The sequence below is a fragment of the Excalfactoria chinensis genome, chromosome 12 (assembly GCF_039878825.1).
Source record: "Excalfactoria chinensis isolate bCotChi1 chromosome 12, bCotChi1.hap2, whole genome shotgun sequence".
Classification (NCBI taxonomy): Eukaryota; Metazoa; Chordata; class Aves; order Galliformes; family Phasianidae; genus Excalfactoria; species Excalfactoria chinensis.
The window spans coordinates 14916038-14937456 of NC_092836.1; the positions used below are offsets into that span (position 1 = coordinate 14916038).

The following is a 21419-nucleotide window of genomic DNA, read 5'->3' on the forward strand; positions in this document are numbered from 1 at the left end:
CATCCCCATATTTATATCCAGCCTAATATTCATACAGCAATTAGTACAGCTATTAGTACTACTACTGGAATAACTTATGTTAGCTCCAGCTCAGAGTTTATTAAGTTTGCTATATATTCTGAACCAAATACTGAACCTCTGAGTTTTAAGATACACCATATACCACTTAAGTACAACAGTGGTGATCAAGAATAACTTTTTATGTCATTTGAAATACCATAAGTAATCTTTTGACTTCACTGTCTGAAATAACTCCTAAGTGACAAAGCAACACAGCACATCTGCTATCCAAAAAAAAATATTTGCTCAGTGAGGAAAGCATTTAATTTTTACTTATGGTCTTCATATGCATCTGTTTAGTCACATGGGGACTAAAAGCAGCTATGATACAAAATTACTTTGTCATCATTTTCCCTTCTCTCTTCAGTGTGACAAGTGTTGAGAGTAATCTGAAGTTCTATATGAAAAATAAGCAGAGGAAGTTTTGTTTAAGGATGACTTTATGATATATGCAAAAGCTGAAATGCAGTAACAGGATTATTAGCAAGATACACTACAATACCTTCCTCTTGCTGGCTGCAATGACAGCAGGAAGCCATCGACTCTCTCTAGTGTCCATTAGTAGGAAAACAACATCATGAGCATCAATAAGCTCTTCAAGTGTAGCCACATCTTTCCGAGCCTGTGCCATTGTTACTTCTGAAAAATTCACTGGATGGCCTGGCATAGGGATGCTCATGTTATAGCCTTCTGAATTCTGGATGGAGATATAGAAAAACAACAGCATACAGAAACAAACTATTGGCTTAATAGAATTATTCTGAAGTGCAACACAAATTGTAGGGCTGCTGCCTGGCAGAAAGGCAACTGAACTCTTATTATCCCTTTGTATATAGGTAATGTAAACTAAAGTACAGGGCAAAAGTTTGAGTGAATGGCAGTCTCAGAGGCTGCATTTATCCAGAACAGAACAGCTCAATGGAAACACACTGGTTTGGATTACAAGTGCAGACCAAAAACATTCAAGTCGCTTTGTGCCTCAACTAAACAGCCCAGCTCTCTCAGAAGGCTTATTAGGTCTAGCAAAGCAGCTCCAGAGGACAGCTGAACCATTTCTAGTCCCAGAGGGAACCAATGCAATGACAACTGTTACTTCTTATTACTAGAAGTTCCTCTCCAGTTGACACTCGCTTTTGTGAGCCTCATCACAACCTCACAACTCCACAGCTCAGCCTGGTCTTTTGCTTTCCTGGTCGCTTTTAAACAAGAAAACTCACAATACAAGTTTCCGATGTTTCTCTCTATGTGCAAAATCATGCTTTCTATAATATTACTTGGGATTTCACAAACAAGCTTTATTTCTTCTAATTCCATTATTCTTTCCTAATACACCATTTTTATTTTTTCAATTTTCTTCTCCATTTAGAAGAAACAAAAAATCATACGACATTTCAATCAGAGCTTTATCTGAGTGCATAATGTGACACTGTACAGATGCACACTATTCCACACTTGTTCCTCCACTAAATATTTCCATAACTGAGTATCACCAAGTAACAATAGCACAGAAAGGCAATCTCAATTCCAAAGCAAAAATAAATAAATATGAACAATTGATAGCTCTTCTACCACATCAAGATGAAGGTTTCAATAATGAATAAAAGACACTAGAACTCTGCATACTTACTTACAGTCATTATTTCTCTCTGAAGTGATTTATTAGGAGATTTTAAACAAAGATCTTACCACTCCTGGAAAGATTTTCTGAAGTCTCTCTGCTGCTGCAAGAGCCTTAGGCTTCCCACCACTGAGACAGTCTTCAAATTCATACAGTGGTTGTCTTACTGGGTTGGAGTATGAAATCCTTGCATTGTCAACAAATGTAATCTTCCTGACTCCCCAGCCCTAAGCAACAAAGTAATTAATATACTCAATACAATGGACTTAGAAAACGATTTCAACTCTCCAGTGACAGAAACTTAAGAGGCACTTAGCTCAGTTTTTCTAGAAGTCAGCTTTTGAAGCTATTCACAGCAATAACTCTGTACTTGCACTTAATTAAGAGAACAGGTAACTTCCTGTCCAAATTTATTATTCAGCAGTAACCCCCTCAAAACTTCATTGTGAATTCAAATTTATAAGCTTGTTAATTTGTTCCAGAGTTTTCTAGTCCTTTAATGTAAATTCAACAACTATCCTTATCACGCTATGTTTCTCTTACTGTTCCTCTATTAGCACAACTCCCAAGTCATTTCCATTCCCTACAGATCTCATCTCTTCCCTGCAATTTATAATGTAAATTATAACACATACGTTAATACAACTTCTTCATTATGTACCACAGCAGCTGCTCAAAAAAAAAAAAAAGTAGTAGAATTACTGAGAAACAGTAGATTTTCATAATTAACTTTGACTTACCATCAAAGTCCTTGCCACACTACAACCCAGAGTACCAGCTCCCAGCAGCAGACACTTGGCAGACACAATTTTTTCCAAATCAAGAGTAGGGACCAACCGCCAGCACATCAATTTTAGATTAAGATCCACTGACGATTCTGCTAACCTATACCACAAAATAAATAGTAACACTGATGAATATTCTGGGTTTTTTTTTGTTTTGTTTTGTTTTTGCTTTTTTCCAAACAAAGCAAAGACTTATTTCAACTGCTTGGGTTTTTTTCCCCCAAAAGAGAGAAGGAGGTGGAATAGACAACTCCTTATGTCTCCCTCAAGGCATGTGCCAGTAGTTCTCATAACACCTTTTCCTTCTCACCTTGATCTCAGCTGCTTTTTTCCTTTCTCTCAATTCTGTTGTTCCTGATTTCATTTGGTCTCCTGAATTATTATATTCAGGATCACTCTTTCTTATTCAGGTCTAATTCAGTAGGTCTGAGATCTATTGTTCTACCAATCTTTCTATTATATGAAGGCATTCAGGCACAACAAGAATGTACAATTTGTGGAGAAGAATGAGCCAAGAGAAGAAGAGGGGACTGCTTTACTTTCCTGATAAAAAATAGAAATAAGGCTCACATATCTAATTTGAGCTTTTTCTTCTACAAAAGAGTGTACATAATACAGTGATACATATATAGAGAGAACTTTTTCTTTGATGAGTAATTCCCATGTTGCCACTCCAGGGACTGATGTTTTGACTTCGGTTCATAACAGAGACACCAAATCAGAGACACTGGTAAGAGCGCAATCCAGGAATCTGTCACCTTCAGCCTCATATGCCCTGATAATCATGCATAAGTTATTCTTCCTGCTCTTGGGCAAATATTCATGGGATCCACCTGACACAAACTTTACGATATTCCAACATTGCCACGATTGCTTCCAAGACACTAAAGTTGATATTCAGCTCTGTACACAGCTCACTGGTCATAATCTGCCAATTCACATGGATGAGTTGATTAAGACACTGCTGTGGTTTTGTGATCTTCAGTTATCACTGTTTTACATCATAACATCACGTAGGGCATCGTGAGTTGAAGAGTTAATGCCCAGGATCCAGGTACCTGTCCCAGAAGAAAAGTAATACATTCCCCAGAGGGCTGTTTGCTGTTCGGTTACCATTTCTGTTCAGAGCGAAAGATAAAAGTGACTTGTAGGTCACTTGACCTTCCCTTTTGATCTCAGCAGTATGTGAGCTCCCTAGATCATCTCGCCTCATCATTAGAGTAAGGCCCTCAGATTTCATATTTATTAGCTCCAATTCTAATTATATTGTATTACAGCGTGTTACCTTGAATTCCAGTATCTACTTTAGTAAATTAGTTTGTTTCTCCTTAGATCATTGCTGCCGCTTTTTAGGCCAATCTCCCTACCCTTTTTATATCCCTTTCTCCCATTCATGGGGTGTGGGCCCACAGTATCAATATTACTGCACAATCTTCAAGACATTTAGTGTATGTGTTACTGCCTTGATTGAGACAGAATCTTTGCATTTCACATTTCAACTTATTATTACTAAAACCCAAAAAAAGAAACTGCAGAAATTTGGAAGATGAAAACCAAACCTTTTTGGATCCATACACTCACTGAGATTGACCATCCTTGGACCCATGCCGCCCTTTTGGTTTTTCTCCCATCCAACAGCTTTTGGACAATCTGTTTCACGAAGAAAGAAGGAAAAAGAAATGAAAGACTTAATATCACTGAAAGGAAAAGAAAGTACTGTTTGATCTAAGCTTACTGGAAAAAAAACAAACCTGTAAGTAAACTAGATGCATCTTAATCTAGTTTATGCAGCTACATGAGTTTTGCTGGTTTTCATACCAGATGCCTGGTGTGCTGCTTTTGCCTGCTTAGCTGCTTTATACCTAAGGTGGAAATATCATTATTCCTCACCAAGCCCATTGATCCTGAACGTCAAACAGATCAGTGTGCTTAGCAGGCAGTAAATTCAGAATTCACTACTAAGTTTTGCAAAGTTCTATCATCTCATCATGTTCCTAGGCTCTATCTGTAAATTCTGTAGAGAATTACTTATGCTATTTTTACAACTATTAAACAATTCACAGCTATTGCATGTAAAGCATCCAGAACTTCTTAGACAAGGCAAGACAGAAAAAAAATATATTATTATATTGTTCTGCAAACAGAAATTAAGTCTGAGATTACGTGACTTTACGTGACGTGAGATTACTATTTTATAAATACACAGAAAAATACACATCCAAGAAATTCACTATCATAGGCATTTGCTGAGAGACTGTGTAGAAATTTAAGAAAAAATGACTTTTTAAAATTACTTCATACAGTATGAGATACTATAAACTGTTACTTGACTTCTGTATCTCCACAATAACTTTTTCCTCATTTGTTTTCCTTAAATCCTGCAAATCCTGTTACTAATTCAGTAAAAAAGCTTATTCACTTTTTTTGAAGAACATTCAAATAATTTTCAATTCATTTGAAATAACTCATATAAGCAGCAATTTCGGTGTTATTTTTCCCCATCTTCACAGTGATTGAGGAGGAAGAAACAGAAAAGGGATTTATTTTCTTCTTCTAAATGGATTACCTGGGCCAAATGCTCCTTGTGGCAGTTTTATTTCAAAGATAATGCTGTGTGTTATGTCTCTCACACCTTGCATGGTCCTGTCTCTGAAGCAGAGCACTTCAATGGACTGGAGAATATTGCCCCTGGCAATTAAAAAGAAAACATACATAGAGACACACATCTTTTTGTTGTTGTTGTTGTTTTTTTTTTTTCTTTTACAGAAAAGGAACTTATTTTAACACTACTACAGTTTCAGTCTTTTGTAGACTGCACTTCCCCAAGGCACAAATAAGATTTCTATAGTTCTTGATGTAATATCCTTTTTCCTCCTCACAATGCAAATCAAAAAGTCAAACAAACAGAGCTTCAGTGCCTAAAAACCAACGAACCTCAGAATGTATAAAACACTCTGGGTACAGAACACTTCTTCCTCAGGAAGTGGGGACACCATCCGGACGAGGCCACCTTGGAGGCTGTCCCTTAAATGAGCCCAGGGAGGGGTGGTCACACAGGAAGCACAAGTAAACCACTTTCACCTGTGCTTCCTGGGCCTGCCACCCCCTTCACCAAGTGCTCAAATCATCAGTTCAGGCTATGGCATAACACTGCACTACAACAATAGCATGCAAATCCAGAACCACCAAACACAAGTAATCTCAAAGTTAGAAGCAGTGGGGTTTTGTTGCCATTTTTGTGTTGTTTTTTGTTTTTTTTTTTCCTTTTTCCTTCACATAAATTTTTTTTGCATATTCCCAAGAAGTTAAGCTTCAAAGTGCACAATGAAAGCAAATTGCCATGGATGAAAAAATGCTTCATTTGATACCAATCAATAGCATATTTTTCTGTGGGAAATAATAAAAGAGATACCATTTATGCGATGCCAATATCAGGAAATTTCGTAGTGGCCATCCTGGATAGTGAGATAAATTACACGGATCATAAACTCCAACTGTCACCTGCAAATAAAATTGCTCTGAGAAGTCATCTATCAGTACTGATACTCAGGTTCAGTAACTGAGTAACGTAATTTTTAATGACAAATATTTGGACACAAAATGACTACATACATATTTGACATTTTTACATACAACAACACAATTTTCTTCTAGGGGAAGAATTTCAACTGGCTCATGGAAATACTGACAAGTTTCAGAGTCAGCTCATTCAAGAAACTGCATCTGACAGCTCTTTGGCAGATCCCTTCAAAAAAGAATACTCACAAAGAAACTTGTTCCAAATGATAACAGATTTCTCTTGCATTAAAATACACCTATGTTAATTAAGTGCTCTCTTGCCAGAGATGCACTACTGCACTTATTCTACTTTACTAAAAACTGAGATTTTTTTAATTTTTTTTTAAAAAAGAGCATGCAGCACTCAGGTTTAAGGCTGCCTATTAATCTGATGCAGCTTGGTTTCTGGATAAGGATGTAGACACCAAACTCTTGACATGGGAGTCAATCCAAGGTACCTGTCATCAGTTATTTACCCAGTCTATTTACTGGTCAACAAATGTGTCCAATTCAGTACTACATGCATGTTTCAAATCACTTGTAAATTACGTATGTGCAAGTTACAAAAAGATGTAAAATACTCATTACCTTTCCCCCTTGGTCTTGGAAGAAACCATCCCACTTTTTGAGTGGAGATACAACCACAGAATTGTCGTGATACTTGATTAAAAAATAAGGAAAGGCTGTAACCCCTTCTGTCTGGCAAAGTTCATCATAGGCTTTCTGAAGCGCTTCAATCTGAAAGCGTAAAGACAATTGAAACCAATAGTTGTAATGCACCTATGAAGAAACACTGAAATGTATCATTATGCTTCCTCCCTAGAATTCAGGCCAGGCTGGAGCATTCTATGATTCTGTGCAATTGTTTCAGAATTTAGGGACGCTATCTCACTGAAGCTACTCTAGGATACTGTTTCTCATGGATTACTACTTTAAGTTCCACATAAACTTCTGTCACTGTGAAAAAAGGTGCCCAGAAAACTTGTCCTTTTGTCCTTGCACATTGGAATAGGAAACAATCTACAAAACACTGTCAGATGCTCTAAAAAAATACTCCCTATCAACATTTTTCTTGTCAAATCATACATTTTATTAAGAATTTTGTCATTTCTCCTGATCACTCACAGGTATGAGTGATACTCACAGGTATTACCTTCACCTGCACTCCCACGGCCTTTTGCCCAGGTGCTCTGTCAGTGGTTCAGGCCATGATGCAGCAGTTCCCATGCACACAGCTATTAACTACCTCCCTTCAAGAACTGTCTGCCATGCCTGCATCTAACTTAAAGCTGAAGTGATATTAAGGTGAGAGATTTTGTACAGAAGAAAAAGGGGGTAAACCCCCTCTCCCCCCCCCAAAAGAAAAGTGAGAAAAGTGAAAATTGTAAAAGGAGTCAGACTTGAAAATCCAGTATATGCTAACAAAAATGCTAAGCTTAGACAATAAATCTACTCATTACTACATAGTTCATAACATTCGGTACTTTAGAATACCTGATTTAAAGAGAACCTGTCACTAAGACAGACTGGTTTCTGAATTATATGTATTCCATCAGGGAAGCAGAGAGCAGGGTAGCAAAACCAATAATAGAAATGATATTTTTTCAAATCCTGGGGAAAAAAAAAAACAGCAAACAACCAAGATTAGATATTAAATATATAAACTGAAGACAATTTCAGTGTATATCAACCATAGTTCTTATTTGACAAGTCACAGTCCTGAGTTGTAAATGAACTAAACATACTAGATGACTTCTTTTCTCTATATACACTTCTAATTGGGAGTTCAGCAGATAAGGTGCGTACAATACTTCAGTCTGTTATGACTGAGAATGATCCTGATAACATGAATATGGTAATACAAACACACGAGTTCTTCTCATGAGAAACTACTATTACATTTCAATGCTCTAAGATACATTCATTATCTTTACTCACTGCAAATGTCAACAGCAGGAACCTGTTCAAGAGCATAGGGTTCTCAAGTGCAGCTCCAGATTTTATTGATTCCCATATCTGTAATTGACAGTTGAGGCAAGAAAGAAGAGAAAGGACTGAGAAACAAAAGAAAAAAAATTAAGCATAAGAACAGCTATACGAATTTTTAGCTCTTCCAACTACACAAGAAACACCAATATCAATGTTCCCAGGAATCCACTGTGATCTTTTCATGTCTAATCTCATCCAAACCATTACCAATGCTAAAAGAACAAAAGGCAATACAGACATGCACAAACACACCAGCTACAAATGCTGGAGAACATTAAATGCAAGAAAAAGACTTCGGCAGTCTGTCATACATGTGAACTACTATCACAGTATAGAACACACTGTATTACTAATAGAGCTTGTTATTATCCTCTCTTCTTTTCCACTCATGGGAGCTATAAATAGTAGACATCTGAATAAACTACTACGAAATTTGACTAAAACAGTTGAGACAATCAAGAAGGCAGTGCAGTGCATACTCAGGAGACAAGAAGCCAAAATACATACGAGGACAGAATGTGTGTTCTTTGTCTTAAGAAAAAAAATAACAACCTGCAAGAGCAAATAAAGCTTTCTGACCTTCCTCAACTCTCTGAACTTGATTAAAGTAACTACACTGTATTTCTCATTAATTGGAAGTACTATGCCACACCAGGCCTCGAATGAAGAGATATATGAAAACTCTGTTACCTACAGACAGCAGGCAGCCAATAAATCTAACTGAAGGAATGAAAGACTGGTCAAAGTATAAGATCTCAAAAATAAAAAGGTTGCCTTTGTTAGACTTCCCTAAGCCATGACATTTAAATTAGTTGGTTACAGTACAAGCAGATAAGCCCCAAGCATAATTATCAACTTGCTAATCTCTTGCAAAGAACAGTGAAAAAGCAAATAGCAAACTTCCCTCACCATAATAAGTTAAATCCAAACTATGTGGGTGAGTTTGGACAGTCTCTAATATTTCAGTCAGAGATATAAAACAATCTGCTGGCTATTTTCAAACCATCTCTTTACCTGTGATCAAACAGATCAGCACAGTGGAAGAGTGATACAGCGGGTGTAATGACAAAAGGACCAGCGTGAATGGAAATGTGTTACAAAGGAAAAGAAAAAGTGCTCACCCATCTCTGAAGATCTGGGCTCACAAGGAAAACCTCACAAGAGAGGTATTTCCAACCAGAGATTCTTGCCCATAGGCAGTCAGCCGTTCAGCAAGGTCTAAAAGAGATGCAGCCAGGCTCCACCCATTCCTATCACACAACTGAATTGCCTTCACCTGTGCACCCAGGTGCTCAATCAGTGGTTCAGGCTGTGACTGAACAGTTACTATTCAACCAACTGATTTGATTTTAAACCTTACCTCATTTGCTTCTTTTTCCAAAAGTGATTTTTTATCACAGGACTTGAAAGTCTCAAAAGTGTTGGTATTATATAACGTCCCAAAAGCAGGACAGCAACGTGCTGGTATTGAAGCATTCCTGAATTAAAAAAGAAAAGAGAACACTGGGAATTGTGCACTAACATCTCCAACAGGATCAGTACTAGTAGCAATTGCTCTCCTATGGGGTAAAATTGTCCAGAAACTGAAAAACAATGAGGCATAGTAGCAGAAGCTAATGAGAGCTCTCCTGAAAACATGATCATACTGCTTTATTAAAAAATTTCAGTCAAAGGTTAAATACTACTTTCAAAAATATTGCAACGTAACAACCAGAGGTTGTAAAAGCTATTTTGAGATCTTAATTCTAAGGAATAATATTTAGTTTATAAAGATATTATGAAAGCTTTAATCAGAAATCAGATGACTGAAATAATTATTTATACAAAAGAGCCTATGAAATGTGACAAAAGAGTATTATATAAACACATATAAACAGTAAGTGAAACTGAGACTTGTCAGTGTATTTTAAGCTTGGCCCTTCAGACGAATACACTGCTTCAAAAACAGGGAGTTAGTACTCTGAGTCGCAAATACTCTCACTGCAGTTATAAAGTTCATGAGAATGTGAATTGATCTTTCGCAGAATTTTTCAAAGTGATACTCTGTCACTGAGTTACAGTTACGCAAGGAAAGTTTCTCCATATATGAATTAAGGTAAACCATAATACATACTTACATATCAAAAGCACTGAATTCCAACGTCAAACGAGCTGGGAAACCTGATGGATCGCCTGGCCAAAAGAAAAAAGCAACATGCATCTTTTAAACTACAATACGTGTATTCTAAAATTAGAGAAACTAATCTGGGGTTATAAGACACCCATGGACACACCAGAATTCCCATCTCATTCAGCAGTGCTCCTAATCTTAGCAGTGTTTCAGCAAAATATCTGAAACACGTTAAATGAATATTTAGAGGAACAAAACAAAGTAGAAAGAAAGACGTTCAGTTTCGACCTACCATTGTAGTAGTATCCTTTGATAACTTTTGGAGTCTCATCTAATCGGTACTCATTGAGCTTCTTCTGGGTTAGTTCATGCCAGAACCCTACGTTCAAGGCACTACTGAAGGGAGCAAACTGCAGCTTTGAACTTCCAGGATCCACAGCATGGTGGGACTCATTACTGACTGCTGCCATGATTGTAGTTTACTATTAAACACACAAGCAAAGAGAATTCTATAAAAGCAGATAAGCTGTGTAAGTACATACTCCAATGACCACAGTATACTTAACTACTTATTTCTTTTAAATACACCTTGTTACGTAAAGTATAGAAAATCTCATTCCCCCGAAAATTTAAGGAACTTAATGCAATGAAAACAGCTTTCACAGATTTTCTTTGTGCTTTTTGGAACGAGGGGAAAAAAATGCTTTTAACTTCTTAACAACTGCCAATCACCAGCTGCTTCTTTGAAAGAATTTCTCAGGTTAATCAGATGCAGTTACATTTTTCCTTTCACATACATCCTCAAGCAAAGTCTTTGATGTAATTTGTGCTATGGTTTCCAAGAGTATAGAAGCAGTCTCCTTTCCCTACCACAAGGGCTTTCCTTACTTCTGGGTTAATTGTGAAATGTATTCTTCTACTATAGGTTTGTTTTCCATCAATGACAAATACAAAGTTCCGTCACAATGTCTTGCTTTAAATGGCACAGATGATATTTCATCTTGCTTCATTTCCCTTTATTTTTCCTTCTTTTTTAATAACTGGGATCTGCAGCATCATAAATTTTTCACAGCTTGCTTAAAAACACCTCCTCGTATCACTTCTACTAGCATAAAGAATACTATTTTCTTCAACCTGACTATACAAACTAGAAGTAGTTGCATGGCATTTTCTGCTCACTTTAAGAAGACCAGTTTTCCCTGCATTTAAGATGTAAAAGCCGCATATACTTAAGTATTAACAACCAGCTAGTTTAAGTTTCACTACTAGATAGGTCTTAAACCTCACTGAATTCATTTTTCAAGAGCAAATACTAGATTCTCATCACAAGACAGGCAGTTTTCGGAGCACAGTGCCAGCAGCCGGCCTCCTTAGGCCTCCGACTCAACTCCCTTTAAGCACATTAAAGGTTACAACCGAGCTGCCCCGTCAGCTGCCACCTCCGAACGCGGCAGGCTCTGCCGGGGCGCACCTCACAGCCGCCTCCTCACTGCGGCACGGCAGGAGACGAACTCCCTCCCACCCTCCGTGACAGAACCCCAACTCTCGCGCTGGGACCGAGGCCGGACCGAGGCCGAACCGAGGCCGAACCGAGGCCATCCCGGGGCTCGCAGCCGGGATCCCGCAGGCAGCAGACACCCTTCATGCCCCTCAGCCCCCGACCGCACACGGCCGCTCACCGGCTCCAGCGCGCAGTACTTCCGGCATTGCCGGCTGACGCGACGCATGACGCTGCCGTGCCCCCTATCACGTGACCGAGGAGGGCGGGAAGGGAGCGGGCGCGTGGCGGAGGAGCAACCATTGCGCACGCGCCCATCCTTCGGCTCCGCCTGAGGCGGGACGGGGCGGGAACGTCAGTCAGCGCAGCGCTGCCCCCTTGTGGCAAGAGAAGTAACCTGAGCAAGACGTGGATTTAATGGGCGGTCAACAAGCTGTTTGAAAAACCAGCTTTTGGGCACAGAAAGCCATGATCAACAGTGAAAAAAAAAAAAAAGACAGCCACCAAGCAGGTTGAGACCTGTGCTGGTAATGTTTAACACTCCTATCACCAGGCTGGATGAGGGAACCCTGCTCGGACCTCTGGATGACACCATGGTGAGGACAGCAGCTGAAATGGGCAGGACTGTGCTCCATGAGGAGCCTCAGCATCCTGCTGTGGCTGAGAGGAGCCTCACCAAGGCCAGCAAAGCCACATCAAATGGGAAAGCTGTACCTGGAAGAGACTAACCCTGCACGTCACCTGCTACATCACTGTAGGCTGAGGACTGCCTGGATGGCAGCTCTGCAGGGGTTTAATAATACAAGAATGAAACATAGACCAAATGGCACGATCCACTTCCAAATTGCAGCCCTCCTTTAATAAACTTGCATGCTACGTCATACTCGATACAGAATCCCACAGTTCTTCTCATTTCCCACTAGATGTCCTTGTTGGCACAAAAACACATGGAAGGGTGAGTATACTTTTCTGCTTCTTAAAAGTTGGCTGCTCTAACCACATCCTCAACAAAGTCGAATTTCAGTCCAAGAAATTCATTATGTCCACTTAAAAGTGCGGTTCCTCTGACCTTGTTTATTAACTGGGAAATGCTGAACGTGTTTGCAGGAAACCACGCCTGGAGGCTTGGCCCCACATGGCTGTAGGTTTCTTCATTCCTCACCCTGATTTGCTTTTCTCTGCTTCTTAGTAGTAGAAACTAATAAATCCTGCCACATACTTTGCTAACTGGAAGCTTAAGACAGGAAGTCTCCAATTTTCCTGTTTTGTTATTACCGATTCTATTTACCGCATCACACAAGTCTATTATGACAACTTTCCCCATCTTTGTAATTGTCACAGTTAAGATTATGGATAAAACCGACAGGACATAAAAACAGAACAAAACAAAACCAACACATCAAGGCAGATTATTTATTTAATTTTAGCTCTTTTGTACTTGAATAGTTTTCAGTCATACCAGAATAAGAGCGTGTGTTTCAATATTTGCTGCTTTGCAGTCTAAAAGAAGGTTTGTTTTGTTACCTGCACAGACACTGTTCCTGCAGTGCAAATGTTGCCATAATTTCTGAATGAATGTTACTAGTTCTATATTCTATCTATCTGCATACTTTGGCATATTTTTTTTCTACAGTAGGGTTCTCTCTGATTGCAGCCATTCCTGAATACTACTTAAGATCAAATTTAACCAATCTCTGAACCTTGTTTGATACACTAGACTATGTTAATTAATTTAGTGCATTCTTTGCAAATACCAAGCTAACTGCTTAGAAAACTGCAGAGATACTAGGCCTTCATTTACTTTTAAAGCATCTATTGACATTCAGGCATTTAATTAACAGATATAAAACAGAAAGGATAATAATACTTTGCATTTATTTAGTGTATTGTATCCAAAAATCATAAACATGATGCAAATGTCTTTGGTGTTAATTGTTCTTCTAAGTCTGTCACACTCTAAAAGTGGTAAATTCATCAACACAGCAAAATGACAGTGAGGATATATTCTTTTCACGCTGAACTTTCAGGATGCTTCACTAGTCAGCCTTCCTAAAACATATGGAAAAATTCACCAGTAAATGAAGTTCACCATTATATACAAATACAATGTCTGCTGCTAAAGCTATCACAGAATCTCAGAATCACAGAATTGTAGGGGCTGGAAGGGACCTCTAGAGATCATTGAATCCAGTCTCCTTGCAAAGCAGGCCCCTGCAGCAGGCCAAGTTATCTTGTTCTGGTCTTCTTAAAACTGACAGTGTAATGGTAGTTCCTTAGCAGTTCTACCCTAGAGGTCAGATTTAGTGTTTGCTCAAAATGTTTTTTTCACTTAGTTCCATCACAGTATAGAAATGAATGTTTCACTTGCGTACCATAAATGTACTGTCTTGACATATTTGGATCACATGGGACCAGAGATCTCCTTGGTCTTAATTCTCCATCTTCCTTCCCAATCTGCAGACTTTGGTTTATGCTGATGTAACTGTGCCGTTAAATCATCAGCTTCCTGGTAAGTTAGCTCATGTAGTGTAGGTGACTACACACTCTCTTGCTAAGGAACTGTTTTCTTCCTTTGATTGGAAAGTAAGGTTTACTTCACTGCATTGTTCACACTTAAAAACAGTTAAATTGATGGCTTAACAAGGGAATGACTTGAGCTGCTAGGATGAAACTTACCTGCAAATCTCTCTGTCAAAGCTGCCTTCCAGCTTTTTCAAAGGAAGCCTTTTTCCACATGTGTATATTGTTGAAATTCTGAGTGAGGCCCTGAGGATGCTGTGAAAGCACAGCTTTGAGTTGTAGGCTGTATTTAAGTGGCTTCTAGAGACCCCTTCCAACCATAAGTATTCTATCATTCCATTTCTTCTAAAATATTTAACAGAGTTTAAAGCATAACTTATATAAGTAAAGGACAGGAAAGGTAAAAATACTTCGTGTATTTTATTTCCTATTTTAGAAGCTTGAGTTACTGCTTAGCGTTTTCTCTCACTGTAGCAAGAGTTTGCCTGTCATAAAGATATGCATTAGCATTGCTGCTGCATGCTTAGGCTATTCACCAAGTCATAGGAAGAATAAATTACATATAGGCCATAATCAGCTACATTCTCTAAGTTTGGAATGTCTTAGCAAAATGTGTAGGACATAACAATACTGCTTTTTTCAGTGAAGTTAAAATGTACTGGCATAAATGAAGCAGGCATGATATTAACTAGATACTGTTGGTTAAAATATGACTTTCAAAAAGTGTATGATTTGGACAAAGTTATAAATAGATGGGGTAGATTTTTTTCAAACAGTAGAAGCTTCTTTCTTAACTATGCTAAGTACCTCTTTCTGCAGAAGATCTCTCTTCACAAGCAGTGTGTTCACTGTTTAAAGCAGTAAGTTAAAAGAGAAAAAGACATTTGACCCGTCACAGAAACAGTATTCTCTTTCTGCCTTTTATATAGCTGAATAACTTATAATCCCTGATGATCTCTTTTCGTACATTCAGTTTTGTTTTATATGATGAAAGAAAGAATCTGAAATCATAAAATATTTGCAATAGTGTAACAGTTCTGAGACTGGCTACTGAGCTTTTCAGATTCCTGATAAGAATTAGTTCTTCAAACGTGTTGAAGCTGTTATATGCACACATCCCACTGTTACTAACACTTGTTTATAAATACTTTTCCAAAACCTTCTAATTTACCCTATAGTATTTGCCTTTGAAACTGGAACATTTCCTTTGATTTTTATGGGTTGCTTTTTAGCTCAGAAAAAAAGCCAGTCTGATATTACTGAATGTGAAGGATCTTTTTGAATGTCTTCTTGAAATTCTCATTACAAAGAGGATACAGGAATGGATTTAAGGTGGAATTCACATAGCCAAGCCATATGGTGAACATATGTAATATGTAAAATTGTTCACGTTGTTGGAAAACAGTTACCATGTATAACACAAAATAGGGAATCCAGCACAGTATAAAGGCCGCCATGATGACCCCTAACTGCTTAGCTGCTTTCCACTCCCTGCTCACATGCTGTCTTCGAAGATGACTTCTGGAATGAGTATGCAGGGTTTGCCAGGTTTTCCTCAGGTAAGTCAGTCCTCTGAAATCCCTGTTCTCTGTATTTTCCTGAGGAATACACTCTCTATCAGGATTAGGATTGGGTTGCTCCCCAGAAGGTACGTTCTCTGTGAAAGTGTCACTGTCTGATGCAGCACTTAAGTCATTGTCCTGTGAGTGAGGGTCCTCTTCATTTTTATTGTCCTTTTTTACATGCACACTCTTCTTTCCTGCTTTACCCAGATCTGGCTCAGACTGGGCAGTGGTGAGAGGCAAACAATTACATTTAAAGGCTTTGCTGTTACTGCTGCTAACAAAAGCCAGTGAAGACTTGTGAGAATTACTCAAATGAAGTTTTGCCGCTGTACTTTCACACTCAGATGACTTTTGCTTGTCTTTATGAGGTGTATTTTCATGTAAGATTGTTTGGTCCTTTGTCTTACTGTGAATTACGTTTTTGTTTTCAGAGAAAGAGCAGTATGATCCATTGACAACTTCTCGTTGTTGGTAGTGCTTTCGAACAGCCCTGAATATTTTACAGTAGAGCCATAACATTATGATAGAAGGCAGATAGAAATTGACAATGGCTGTCAACACTTTGAACCAAGTGACATGAGAGAATTCAGTTTCACAGTTTGCTTTTCCTTTACTTTTCTCATCATTAGCAGAATCACGCCACCATAGGATTGGGATGACCCACAAGGAAGAGAGCAACCAAGCTCCCAAAATCACCAGTGATGCTCTCATTTTTGTTCTATACTGGAGATATTTCAGTGGTTGTTGAACTGAACGATAACGGTCTAAGCATAATATGAAGAGACTGAAAATAGATGCAGTACTGGCCACATAATCCATTGACAGCCAAAACAAACATGCTGTTAAACCCAGAGTCCACTCATGGTTTAAGAGATAAACAATATTAAGGGGCATAACAGCTGCACCAACTATAAGATCTGCAATAGAGAGACTAACAATGTATAAATTGCCAACTGTTTGCAGCTTCTTTTCAGTTTTCACAGCACATAATACTAATATATTCATTACAACAGTGGTCAGTGAAATGCTAGACAGGAAAAAACCTAGAAGAGCTGAGTCAGTGTAATTTGAATTCTCTGTTGTGTTTATGGACATCTTTTATACAAGAACAAGAACAGAGAATGAAAATCAGAGATGACCCAGACTTGGAAATTCAATCTTGACTTACACTCCTGGATGAAAATGTGTTGGACTGCTCTGGAAAAGAAAAGAAATACTCTCAATCTCTGTAGTCCTTGTCATTTTCCCTTTTAGGTCTTCCCTACACAACACATTTCTACAATATTTTATGTAATGAGTAACTTAAGATGTAAATTTCCTATGAAAACTACTGAAGCTAAGTGTACATCTAAAAAGCTTTCTTGTGTGGAGAAATCCTGGTGTGAACAGAAAATACTGGTAAAATTTGTATTCAATTGTACACACATAAGATGGATGTATTTCCTAACTAATTTCCATAGATGATCATATAATTTTATACTAATCAACACCTTAAATATGAGGAGACCATACCAGAACAGAAACTAGAAAACAAAACCAAATCCAGACCTGTGAAGTTTGGTTTGGCTTATATAGAATGGCTCAAATGCTCTTCTAAACTTCTATAGCTGCTCAAAAGTTAATAGGGAAGGGACAAAGATTTATTTTATTTTTTTTTTTAAAAAAAACAACAGTATTTTATTCTGTAAGGAATGGCTACAATTTCTAGCATACAGGTCTTATTCTGTAAATACTCATGCCTATAAATGGTTTGTCACTGCTTTCACACACTATTCATGTGTAAGGCCCTTAAATTTCCCTGGTGTACTTACGGTATATACTTAATTGCAACTCACATCTTTTCTTTCTCTTAAAAATTCAGAGTGTTGAAAGCCTACATGAATTTTTACAGTGGCTTACCTAGTGTCTGTTAATTCATTACCTTGTTCTGGGCTCTTAACTTTGTTTTGGATTCTCTCATTTAACTTAGGATTGACTTTCTGAAAGCATTATTTCTTCATGCATAATTAAGGACAAAGCATATATGCCTTTGCTATCTCTGGAGTTGGTATATTCCAAAACACATTCTGCTTATCTGCATTCTCCTTTTGTTCATTACTGATGCATATCAGACCATATATTGTAATGCCTAGAAATAGATTTTAATAGTTGAAAACAGAGGAAATGTTCAGTGTATTTTCCTGTGCATTTCCATACATCTTAGTGACAAAGCCACTATATTCTCCTTTTTCACCCTAGCTTCCCTGAGCTTCAGTAGTCTTTCCCAATCCTCACTTGCTTTTTTAGGGGAAGGGAAAATAAGTAATACTGGCCTGTACAATTAATGAGAGCTACAGGAATAGTATCAGGAACTAATTGCTAAACATCTCCTGGCATTCAATTACTGACAGAAACTTGGCTAGGGAAACATTACTTATTCAAAGAGAAAAAATGTCTGGATGTGGTTCATAATCTGGAGACCCATAATTTGCAGGAAAACAGTTGCAGGCTCATTACTTACCAGCAGGACCAGTGAATGCAGTGGCTTCTGTGCTGTTGACATAGGAACATTCTGAAAACAATTTAGAAAAAGAAAAAAATGAAATCAACCCTGGATATGCTTAACTGAACAAAAGGAAGTGGGGAAACTCAAGCACACCAGTATTGTTTTACAAAGAATGGCTCCTGAACTGACAAATGAAATGGTGAATTCTGTGCATGGCATATAAAATTGAAAGAGATCAATTTAAAAAAAAATATATTAGAATCAAACATCTAAAATATTAGTGTCCTCTGATGAAGTAAATTAAGCACATGAGCAAAGACACAGTCAGCAGCCTAAAAATCTCATCTAACTTGATATCAATCAATATCTTGCTATGTGCATCTAGGTTACCACTGGAGTCTGTTCAACGAAAGGCAGAAGTCAAAATTTTTGTCTTTGACATATTAAGTTTAAAATTAAGCCCACCTGGAGAGTCCTCAGCAAAACTGTGTAGTCCTATCCACTTGACAGTGCATTTCCTTCTTTCTTTCTCTCTTTTATTTAAGGTCTTCATTAATGTTTGTCATGGACAGCTGAAATCTGTTCTGAAGAATACAGAACTGAAGTAATTTTTATGTACAATATACTCAGCATAGTCAATATTATTGAATGGGGATCTCAGATGTTCCATTCTAAATTGCAGTCAGTGCAACCTAAATGCAGATATTATGAACATGTAATTTCAGTGTCTTTCAAATGCTGGTTGCATGAAGCAAGACTTGGAAACCCATTGGAAGTCTGGATGTTTTTATTTTATACCACCCCCAGCTCCATAATGCTGATGTCTTCTGATGACTAACCATTCATTTTTATATACTAAAACTGAACTTTCCTAAATATAATTAGTCAAAGTATATATGCATTCAGTAGTCTACTCAACTACTTTTGTACTTATGGCATTCTTGATCAATCCTCTTTAGCAGTGAGCCTATATTTCATTGTGAACATTAAAACCAGAAGAGCTAACTTGAGTTAACTAAATTGGGGTTGAATAAAGGAAGCTTTATTGTCTGATACAGAATGTTAGCCTCTTGTGAAGACTGATAGACATCTATGAATAATTTCTCTGAGTTCAGAGGAAATGCAGGAAAGGAAGGGAAAACTTACTGTATTACAGAGGAAGCCACTAAAGCAACAAGGAGATATTTACTGGAACCAGATCCTTTAAGGTGTTCTCCCTTTTCTCTAGTTCTTAGTACACATAGCAAAGAATCTAATGATGCTCTTTTTCAAGAAAAAATCTTAGAATTCCTCTTTTATCAGAGCTAGGGTTTGGTCAGGATAAGTGCACACAAGAGACAAGTTTGTGATCGTACCAATATTGCAATTCATAATAGGAAACTTCTTTATAGTACATGTAATTCATTTTATTTTATTTAAAGAAGGGCTCAGAGTAGTGATTTTAATAGTTTTTATAATAGAGTCTGAACCTTTTGGGGTCAAAGAATCAGATGAATAATGTGAATTTTCTTCCTACTACCTCACCTGCACCATCACCCCCCTAAAAAAAAAAAAGTATTTGGTGGTTCACCAGAATGATCACATGAACTTTTTGTGCTTTTATGCTAAAACTTGTTACTGAAAGGCTAAGTTTCAGCTCACTTAGGTACCTTATTGTACCTATTTGGGGGAGAGTAGGGGGGAAGGGAAGGTAGAGAAGTCTCCAATTCAGGATAGATACTGAGCCATTACACATCTTGTAACCTTGATGTAGCAATATATGAAGAATTAGTTGTTTTAGCAGTAACCCATTTAACTTCCAAAGTCACCCTTTTCCTTGTCTGGGGGATGGGGGCAGTGGTGCATATCTGGTGCACTGAGCTCAGCTACCTCCCACTCTTCTCCAGTCATAATTTGCTTGTTAGATCTTACACAGTTAAAATGAACTGGTGGAGACCAAGGTCTCTTAATGCTAGAGAGCCTGGTGTCTTGCAAATAAATGTAATAAACGAGGAGCAGCTCAATTAAGAAGCCCAGTTCCTCTTCATCATTCCCTCTCAGTGTCTGCACAAGAATGGCTGGGGAAACAAAATGAACAACTGCTTACAGTACAGGTTTGGAGTAAGTTATGGACCCAATATACCCTCACCTCCATTGTCTCCCCCCCCTCCCCCCCCCCAAGGATGCTCTGGATACAAAATAATGTATCTAGAATTTTTCCCTGAAGAAGTTTGATTTCTGTTAGAAAGTTGTGGGATGTTGACACTCAGGAACAAACTGCTCTTCATCTGGCTGGCAGCTGATGGCAAACGAAGAGCTGGCTGAGCTGATGGTATTGCTGCCCGCTTTTCTGCTCGAAAAAATATAATCGGTTTGTGTGTACTACAGCAGCGTACAGCCTGAATATTTGCTCGTACGGGAAGCCCTCCGCTGCTCGGGGACTCTGGGCTGTCTAGACTGCAGTGCTGAGGGGGGAACGCAATCAGCCACCGGCTGGGATGATCGGATAAGGAGTAGCCGAAGTGCCTCGAGAAGGGTAGTTAAAGATACAGTGTTTTGGTGGCTGAGGACCCGGGACGTACCCAGCGCTCCTCCGAACGCTGTTGCAATCCCTTCCTCTCAGCCCCCGAGCGCAGGGTGCCGCCGCTCCCTTCTCCCCCGCCCGCTGCCGTGCCCTGGTTCACTCACCGCAAGGCGAGACGGGGGTCCTCTTTTTCCTTGCTGCTCTCCTTGGGTGGGATGCTCTGTCCTGCCTTGGGGCTGCGGAGCTGGCAGCGGTCCTTCCTTGTGCGGAGTAAGGTTCGCCCTTACTCAGTACCGGTCCATCTCGAGGATCTTCCTTGGTTCTGCCCGCCCCCGCTGTGAAGGGTCGCGCTCCGGCGCTGCAACTCTGCTTTCTACATTTCCCTCCACGGATCAGTGCCGGCCGAGGGCGCAGGTACCCCGAGAAATAGCCCGGCGTAGGGTCCGCCCAGCCGGGAGCGGGCGGTGAGGCGTCGTTGCCAGGAATTCGCACCATACCGAGAGCAAATTGATTCTAGTTCACCGTGTCTTTCTGGACGATGAAAATACGAGGAAAGCCTTGCCCAAGGCGGACAGCGGGACCTCGGTGGGATCGGTGTAGCCCATCCCGAGAAGGGGCTGACGAAGCTCTGGCCACTTGTATCGCGCTCTCGAGTTGTTAGTCCCAGAGGTATCCCAGATCCTTGCTGGTAGGTGTGAATCCCAAAGTATAAGCGGAGATTGAGAGGC

The 21419-nt window shown here is 38.9% G+C and overlaps 2 protein-coding genes across 10 annotated transcripts in view; both read right to left on the bottom strand.

Moving 5' to 3' along the window:
* The window catches only part of ATG7 (autophagy related 7), a 75475-nt gene extending 63596 nt beyond the window's left edge, over window positions 1-11879 (bottom strand). For 3 of the 6 annotated variants that reach the window (XM_072347493.1, XM_072347489.1, XM_072347495.1), the window contains exons 1-13: window positions 11800-11879; window positions 10413-10602; window positions 10128-10182; window positions 9371-9488; window positions 7960-8037; window positions 7516-7632; window positions 6610-6759; window positions 5876-5964; window positions 5030-5151; window positions 4023-4113; window positions 2419-2563; window positions 1747-1905; window positions 563-757 (exon numbers count right to left, since the gene is read on the bottom strand). In XM_072347493.1, the coding sequence (XP_072203594.1) occupies window positions 563-757; window positions 1747-1905; window positions 2419-2563; window positions 4023-4113; window positions 5030-5151; window positions 5876-5964; window positions 6610-6759; window positions 7516-7632; window positions 7960-8037; window positions 9371-9488; window positions 10128-10182; window positions 10413-10590 (1497 nt within the window). In that variant the 5' untranslated portion in view covers window positions 10591-10602; window positions 11800-11879. Of the gene's footprint in view, window positions 1-562; window positions 758-1746; window positions 1906-2418; window positions 2564-4022; window positions 4114-5029; window positions 5152-5875; window positions 5965-6609; window positions 6760-7515; window positions 7633-7959; window positions 8038-9370; window positions 9489-10127; window positions 10183-10412; window positions 10630-11591 lie in introns of all 6 variants that reach the window. The other 3 variants (XM_072347494.1, XM_072347492.1, XM_072347490.1) reach the window with 3 other exon arrangements.
* Window positions 11880-13484: 1605 nt separating this feature from the next.
* HRH1 (histamine receptor H1) lies at window positions 13485-21190 on the bottom strand. 4 transcript variants are annotated; one of them, XM_072347501.1, is made up of 4 exons: window positions 20856-20993; window positions 18654-18772; window positions 18204-18254; window positions 13485-16900 (listed from the first exon to the last, which is right to left on the bottom strand). In XM_072347501.1, the coding sequence occupies exon 4, from the start codon at window positions 16796-16798 to the stop codon at window positions 15395-15397; it is 1404 nt and encodes a 467-aa protein (XP_072203602.1). In that variant the 5' UTR covers window positions 16799-16900; window positions 18204-18254; window positions 18654-18772; window positions 20856-20993; the 3' UTR covers window positions 13485-15394. The 4 variants fall into 4 exon arrangements, with proteins under 4 accessions (XP_072203602.1, XP_072203605.1, XP_072203604.1 ...); XM_072347504.1 differs by having other exon boundaries at window positions 16812-16900; window positions 18654-18767; window positions 20856-21190; XM_072347503.1 differs by having other exon boundaries at window positions 16812-16895; window positions 20856-21190.
* Window positions 21191-21419: the final 229 nt, after the last annotated feature.

Coding starts and splice junctions, on each gene's coding strand:
- HRH1 (XM_072347501.1), bottom strand. CDS start 16,798: ATGTCCATAAACACAACAGAGAATTCAAATTACACTGACTCAGCTCTT.